At 50.4% G+C, this 7,758-nt stretch overlaps 1 protein-coding gene across 1 annotated transcript; it reads right to left on the bottom strand.

Annotated features, from left to right (window-relative positions):
* Window positions 1-732: 732 nt before the first annotated feature.
* On the bottom strand, window positions 733-3,242 carry NEUROG2 (neurogenin 2). Its single transcript, XM_032398929.1, has 2 exons — window positions 2,920-3,242; window positions 733-2,541 (listed from the first exon to the last, which is right to left on the bottom strand). Exon 2 carries the CDS (start codon window positions 2,538-2,540, stop codon window positions 1,719-1,721), a length of 822 nt encoding a protein of 273 aa, XP_032254820.1. The 5' UTR covers window position 2,541; window positions 2,920-3,242; the 3' UTR covers window positions 733-1,718.
* Between the last annotated feature and the right edge of the window lie 4,516 nt (window positions 3,243-7,758).

Here is a 7,758-nt window from a genome sequence, read left to right on the forward strand (position 1 = left end):
ATTTTTTCTCCAGGAATTTACTTTTAAAACCAACAAGTTTGTTAAAATGGCTAATACAAAATCAGCTTCCAATAATGAATTATAAATATATCACAGATGTAAGAGCTGGAAGGGACCTTGGAAATCACTGTCCAGTCCCTACAGTTCACAGGTGATAACTGAAACTCAAAGTGTAAGAACCATTTCTCTACACATTCTCACAAGAAATTTCAACTCCACTTTTTTTTTTTTTTTTTTTTTACATCAAGGTTTCTGAACTTTGGAACTTATCATGATTTAATTATCTTTTAACCCTCCCCCCCTTTTTACTGATCTTGTTCACTCAGAAATTGATTTCTTAAAAATCAAGTTTTGTTTGTATGCAGTTACACTCTGATGTCAGTGTTAATGTCTCAAATATGATTCAGCTTCTTGTGATCTCTTAGACTTTATGTGTCGGCGAAATTCTGCACACAAACACTGATGAAAAATACAAGTACTCTAACTCAATTTGCTACAGGGAGAATTTCAGAAAGGCACAACACATTCTTCTAAAAACCACAAAAGCAGGCAAAAGTTAGAATACAACACAGAAAAATTATGAAAATTATATATTTTATTTATAGTTTAATCACAAGAACAATTTTTTGTTCAAGATGTAAATACATACTAGAATAAACTCTGTAAAATATACAAAAAATACATACTTTTCCCATGAAAAATTTCTTTATAATAAATAGAAGGGAACACGTGTGTGGCTGATCCTGATAATGCTCCGTGTCTGCTTAGGTTTTCAGTCTGTTGATTTATTTTTAATCTCTTGAAAGAATGGGGGAGTTCCTTCTCCCCTAAAAGGTCGAGATAAATAATGCATGAAGCAATCCTCCCTCCTGATTTTTCCCTTTTCCTCCACGTTTTTCCTTTTGATAGAGAGTTCAGCCTAAATTTCCACGCTTGCATTCAATCATTACAAAGCCTACAAATTATACAATGACTTCTAACCTGGCCCTCTAACAAAACAACTTTTTTCCCCTTATAAATCATAAGAGACAGATGGCAAAATGGAGAAGAAAAAGGAAAGAGAAGGACGGGACAATAGGCATTGTGACGAATCTGGGAAACAGAACAAAGTGCACATCAGAGAGGGAAAGTTTGGTTTGACAGGTGAAATTCCCACAGCCCGCAGACAGCAATGGGAATAAAACAGATGCCAGCCATTGCAAATCTGTGGATAATATTATTACCGGTAAAATCATTCAGATGCTAAGATACATTTGTTTCTACTCGACATTAACATCTCTATGTAGAAGCAAAGGTGAAGAGATCAGAGGAACCAGTTGCATTCCCCCTGGGAGATTCACACGAACTGCTCCGAGTCCCCCTGGTGTTACAGAGAGGGGGAGGAGCGTCAGTCCGCTCTGCAAACTCTTTAGACAGGCCACCTTCATCGCTTCCCAGCATCTTTTTAGCCTTAAGAAACGCCCCCAAAATTCTACCATCCTCTTTGACAATAAGCTCCATTACACCGTCAATAAATTAGAGACCGTCTGAAGGAAGGAAACACTTAGCCAGGGAATGCAGCAAACAACCCAGGATTCAGAACGGCTACATCTGCCCCGTGAAGTGAGATGGTTTCCAGGGCATAGAAGTGGGGACAGGAGAGGGGTGGGAGGAGGGCTTGGTCAGGGACAGGAACGGGAACCCACTAAGGCCTGGCGCGGGTAGCAAGGATGGCAGTTCTAGATACAGTCCCTGACTATGGGGAGGTGAGGTGCGTAGCGGTGCTTGTCGGGAGGTGGGGGCTGCCAATAGTCCATGTCAGACCCCGCCGGGCTGGCAGGAGATAAAGTGCAGCTGTAGGGGGACGTGGAGTTGGAGGACGCCGAGGACGACGGCGCTGGGCTGTTGGTGCAGCTCCAGGTGGAGGCAGGCGACGGGCTGTCTCCGCTGCTGCTCAGGGAGGCGCTAGCGCCTCCCGGGCTCAGCAACACGGTCTCGGAAAAGAGCGCCCCCGGCAGGCCTCCGCCGCCACCCCCGCAATGGTCCGCCAGGCGCAGGGTCTCGGTGAGCGCCCAGATATAATTGTGGGCGAAGCGCAGGGTCTCGATCTTGGTGAGCTTGGCGTCCTCGGGGAATGTGGGGAGTACCTCGCGCAGCGCGTCCAGCGCCGCATTGAGGTTGTGCATGCGGTTGCGCTCACGATTGTTGGCCTTCAGTCTACGGGTCTTCTTGATGCGCTGCACCGTCTCGGCCGTCTTGGCGCCGCGGGAAACGGCCCGCGCCCTGGAGGGGCGCCGCTTACTGCACTCGTGCACCAGACCCAGCAGCCGCGCGGGCCGGCAGTCCTCGGCTCCCGCCGGCGAGCCGCCCAGCGCCCCCGGCCGCGCCTCGGCCCCACGCGGCCCGCGCGCCCCGCCCGCCGCGCCCAGCTCCTCCTCCTCCTCCTCGTCCGCGCTGGAAGACAGCGGGGTGAGGGCAGCCGAGGCCGGGGAGGCCGAGCCGAGCAGCACCAGCACGTCCTCTTCCTCCTTCAACTCCAACGTCTCGGATTTGACAAACATCCTACCGAAGAGAGCGGGGAGGGAGAAAGAACCAAACGAGATGTAAATATAGAGGCCGAGGCACGTTCTCGGTGTCCGCGGGAAGTACTCCTGCGCGCACCCGCCAGGACTGGTTCGGAACCGCGCCAAGGAAGAACGTAGTTAGGGAGGAAACCCCGCCAGTGCTCTCCAAGCTCAGGAGAGCCCCTGGTTCTGACCCCGCCGCCAGCCAGCCAACCGGGCCCCGCACTCGGCGGGCCGACCTCAAGGCTGTGTACCGCGCGGAGGGGGCTACGGCCCCCGGGACGAAGATTCTACGCGAGCAAAGGGCGTTCGGACGTGGTAGAACGGGGTGCCGGAAACACCCTTGCAAGTTAGAAGCCACAGGGCGGATACTTACGTCGTTCGCTCCCTAAATGCGTCTCGGCGTCGCTATTATTTGGGCGTGTGCTGCGGTTCTCCGCGCTGCCGGGAGCGCAGCGCTGCGTCCTTCTCGTCGCTTGAAAACAGCGGCTCTGGCGCGGCTCCGCGGGGGACCAGTCCGACGGGCGAGTTTGCCAAGAGCCCCGGCGGCCGCGGCGATCCGCCCGGGTCTCGTGTGTTGTGGTGGTGGTGCGTGTCTGTCTGTCAGTCAGTCCTCGGCCGTGCGGCTCCTGGCACGCGACTCCCGGGCACTCCAGTTAAAGCGAAGCTGCTTGTGGTTCAGTGGCTGCGTGTCTGGCACACGACTCTCCTTAAAACCCCTTATATATCACCAAGAAAACAATCAGATCTGCCCCCGGGGCCCCCACCTCCCCCCCACCCCCGGCCGCCGCCTCCTCCTCCCCCTGTGCCGACCCCCCTTCTCCCCCGCTTTTCCCTCCCCCCGGCTTATTCTTTTCATTGCATTATCATCATTCATTTCTTTCTCTTTCTTCACCCACTTCCCCCCTCCCCGGCCCTGCCATCCATCCTCCTCCTCCCATCGCCCCCGCCTCTTTTCCCCCTTTATCTAATCAGCATAAAATGGTTCTAAAACTCCTGTCGGAGCTCGAGGCTGCGGTCGGAGCGGCTGAAGCCGCGGTGGCGGCTTCAGCTCAAGCTGCGGCTGTTGTCGCCGCCGCTGCCCATTGTGATTGGTGGCTCGCGCTCGGCTGGAGCGTGCCGCTAATTTATTAATGAATGGAGGTCGCGAGGCGCAGCTGGCCAATCAGGGCGCCCCGGACTCCGGGAGGCCTGCGAGCCACGCGCACCGGAGCCCGCTCCCTTTCAGCCGCTCATTAGGGGCCGGGGCGCCAGGGGCCTTTGGGGAGACCGAGGCTACCGCCCCCGCCCCCCTCCTTGCGGCCGCCCCCCCCCCCCCCCCCGCCCCGGCCCCGGCGCGCGCGCCCGCACAGTACCCGCCGCTGCCCGGCCTCTCAGCTCCCGGACGTCGGGATCCGAGGAATTAGTTAATGGGGGTCAGAATGCCGGCGAAAGCAGCTACGCTCTGGTGCTGCTCGGCGTCTCTTGGCAAAGCCTCTTAGGAGCTGCATCAAATAGTAAATGGTTTTAAAAACGCAGTCATTTGGTTAAGGGAGGAATATGTGGTAGGGGTGGCGCGTTGTGGGCACCTGGTGGGCAAGCGTGTTTAGGTTGCAGAGAGACTGGCGTGCGAGGGTGAAGGAAGAGGACCTTGGCGGGTTCGTCGAGGCGTCTCCTAGAAGGAGAGAGAGCGAGGGTGGGAGCGGTTGATGGGCTTTCTGCGGACGTGAGAATAAAAGCACTCACGTGTTAGAGCTAAAAGGGCTCTCCTCATTTTACCTGTGACAAACTGAGTCTCCGGGAACTGACACAGGTTTTGTTTGTTTTGTTTTGTTTTTCGGGTTAACCCCAGTTTACCGCGGGGCCAGACAACCAGGTGACTTCCTGCGACGGTGGCAGCGAGCGGAGTGGGAGGAGCGGCCGACGGGCAGCTCCCGCGGGCGCCTGGGCTACGCTGACATTTCCGTGACCTCTGCTCCGCGCTGGGGGGCGTTGTAGGGACAAGGGGCCCGTCCTCCCCATACTCCCGGCTTTTCAACGGGAAAATAGAGCTGAGGGTGACTGGACTTCGGGGGAAGCTTGTTCTGCATTGCTCGTCAGCCCTCCCTCTCCTCCTCCTCCTCACGCTCATGCCCACCCTGTTGTCGACGTGGCTGACTTTTCTTAGAGACAGAAGCAGAGCTCCCAGAAGTGTGTACTGGGCCGAGCATTAGACTATGCATGAGTAGTGGCGGTGGATCTGGACTCTGGTAGATAGGAGAGTCTCCCTTAAGATCCCTTCGGCAAACTAAGTTTAAGCAAGGCGCATTTGGAATGTTGGGAGTTGAAAAGTGGCAAGAGAAAAAGATAATTGTCTGCAGGTCTCTGTCTCATTCAGTTTGTAGGAATTGGCGAAGAAGTTTATTTCAGAGAAGGGCATGATGAAAGTGGTTGTTAGTGTTTTGGCATGGTTTTAATTTCATATTTTCTGCAAAGAGTAAGCAGGATTGGAAGGCACAAAGGAAAGAAAATGGAAACTAGAATCCCACGAAAATTTTGCCCACTTCAGCTCTCTCCAAACTCCAGACTTCCGTCTCGAAATGATTTTAAGACTGCCACAATTTTCACTTTGCTCACTGATATTTGTGTTTTGCCTCTCCTCCCTTTTGAAAAACAAGTTCCCTAAATTTAAAAGCATTATTTCCCCAGGTTACCTCCTCCATCTTTTCCGAGCAGCTTGATTTCATTTGTGAGAAGTGCAAAAATTTATAAAGAAGGGAGAGACACTTTCAGTCTCCAAAATACAGTATCTGCCTCTCTCACACTTCTTTGGGTCTCTGGTTCTATATCATGAACCTGCAGAATCAGAACTTCATGAAAGAGTTGGATCAAGCAGAAGATCTATCCATAGTAAAAGTTACCAGAAGTGCTTACCATGGTTGCATGTAAGCATTATTTTCCAGGTGATGATCACTGATACCAAACAAACAAGTAAATACTCTTCACAGTCCCCCTAAAAGAAAGCCTTCAAGTCTTGGCTAGCAGGTCGAGACTGAAGGAACACAGGAACACTGCAGTGGATGCAAGATTTTGGGGTTAATTTGAATGGGACAGGGGATGAGAAAGCTGGGTTCTGAGGGAATGATCAAAGACTGCCAGAAATAAATACTGGAATGATGGGAGGAACCTGGAGTGTCAGTCTGTAGATAGCTACATCTCACGCAGGAGTTGCCTACAAAGACAGACAAGCCAATAGGCTAATAGAAAGCAAGAAGGGTTTATTTTAGTATCAGTAGAACGGTACCTCCTCGGACCAGTTGTTTTAAAATTTCAGTTTGGCTAGAAGTGCTGGGTTCATCTGATGATAAAATATATTGGGCGGGGGGGGAAGAACAGAAGCAGAAACCAGTTAAGAAGAGGCTTTTAAAGGAAAGCCTGATCAGTCTTGTATAACTCTAAACACAGAGATCAAGCTGGGTCTAATGCTTAGTGCTAGTGAAACACACAATGGATTTCTTTAGTTGATTGTTAACAGCATTTGGGTGTCTGACTCCCCAGTTGTTATGTTCTCCCAGGATTTTATGTTTTTATGATGCACCGAAAGGGTACATGCTTTCTCTTGTCAAAATCCAAACTTTCTATACTGTCTGTAAGAAGTGAATAACGCATATTTAGGTGTGTCCTCTGCAGATATTTAGTAAAGGTAAAATATTATTAGGGTAAATTTCACATTTCTGATTCCAGAAATTTTCTTTAAAAGAAAAAATTGTGCCAAGAAACTTAAGGTTGTGTACATGTTCAAACACTGACATCAGTCAACCTCCAATCTATGTAAATATAAAGATACCGTGGGCATTACAGAATTTTATCTTTGAAATAAGGGATTCTTTGGGTGTATGCAGTGGTGTATGTTAGATTACTGTGCAAAGAACAAGAGTTTTAAAAAATCACCCTTTAGATCATCTTGGAATTCTAAGAATTTTGGTTGTATGTTTGTATTATAGCTTTCGAGAGAAGCATCACTCAGTAGTAGAACACTGCTGGAAATATTTCCCACCATGAAGAATATTATTTTTAAAAAGAAAAGAAAAGAAACAACCCCAAGAACAGTCTAACAACGGTAGTGAAATTCAGAAGCCAACCGTTCACACTCAGTTGCAGAATTCTATTTGTTCAGCATTTTGCTCGGTTTTGCTGAAAGAAAGAAATTTCGATTTGGACTCAGATTTGCGAAGACGTGACCAACGCCAAATATCCTTAGCTGGACTCTTCTAGCACTCTTTTAACTTAAATAAATTCAAGAGGCACTTGTGTGGTCTAAAAGATTGTCCAGATGAAACGAAGCTGAAATATTATGCGAAGGGGGAGGGGAGCGCCTGAATAGCATCAGTGAGGATGGTGACCGAGGGCCGCTCCTGTCCACTGCGTGAACTGTCCTGAAGGGTCAAACTGTTCATCTTCAGCCCCTCTTTCAGTGTGCAATCCTACTTTAAGAGAACAAAAGCTCAAAGCAGGCAGTTATCAAGAAATGGGAACACAATGATTTAAACTCATCCCTAAGCCTTCGAAAGAAAAGGGGTCGAATGCTTGTAGCCAGAGAAAAGTGAAGTAAGGGGAGGGGTGAAAGGGTGGAGATCTTTAGAAAGTCTTTGTTGCTTCTAAGAAGCTTGAACTTTGAGGCCACCCAAAAGCCCTAAAGTTTAGGGTAGGTGTTGCTGTGGGGCCATAGGCTACATCCCATCCACACTTCGACCTCACAAGTGGCCAAAGAGGACAAATGGTCTCCTCCCCAAACTCTTGCTGCGGCAGGTGAATGGGGTAGTTGGGGGGTGGGGAGGCCGCGAAGTGGGGTGCTTTTCCCAGAGAGTGCAAGAGGAAAAGTTTGCCTGCGCAGCGAGCCTGTCCCCCAGTTCCCAGTAAATCACCCTTCCTGCATGGAGAGGGTGCATCTACTCTCTGCTAAAAGGACAGGATGACGTGCCTGCCAAGGGGGTTTTTGTACCCTAAGTCCTGATCCTCCGAGTGAGCTCTCAGAAAGGCGGAAAGATGGCGACAACAAGTTAGCCAATCCTGAACATCGTTAGTTCTTCCCTGGGGGGCTACAAACGCAGTTTCCAGAGCCGGGGGAGCCGGACCGGGAGAGAGTAGCTTTCCCCGCCGAGGACTCCTCGCAATCAATGCCGGAGTTCGTTATTTGTGATGACAAGCGCTGGGAGCTAGTGTGAGCTCGGATTTTTTGGCGGTCCCCTTCCGGGGA

Source organism: Phoca vitulina, unplaced genomic scaffold, assembly GCF_004348235.1.
Source record: "Phoca vitulina isolate PV1807 unplaced genomic scaffold, GSC_HSeal_1.0 scaffold3, whole genome shotgun sequence".
In the NCBI taxonomy this organism is placed as follows: Eukaryota; Metazoa; Chordata; class Mammalia; order Carnivora; family Phocidae; genus Phoca; species Phoca vitulina.

Coding starts and splice junctions, on each gene's coding strand:
- NEUROG2 (XM_032398929.1), bottom strand. CDS start 2,540: ATGTTTGTCAAATCCGAGACGTTGGAGTTGAAGGAGGAAGAGGACGTG.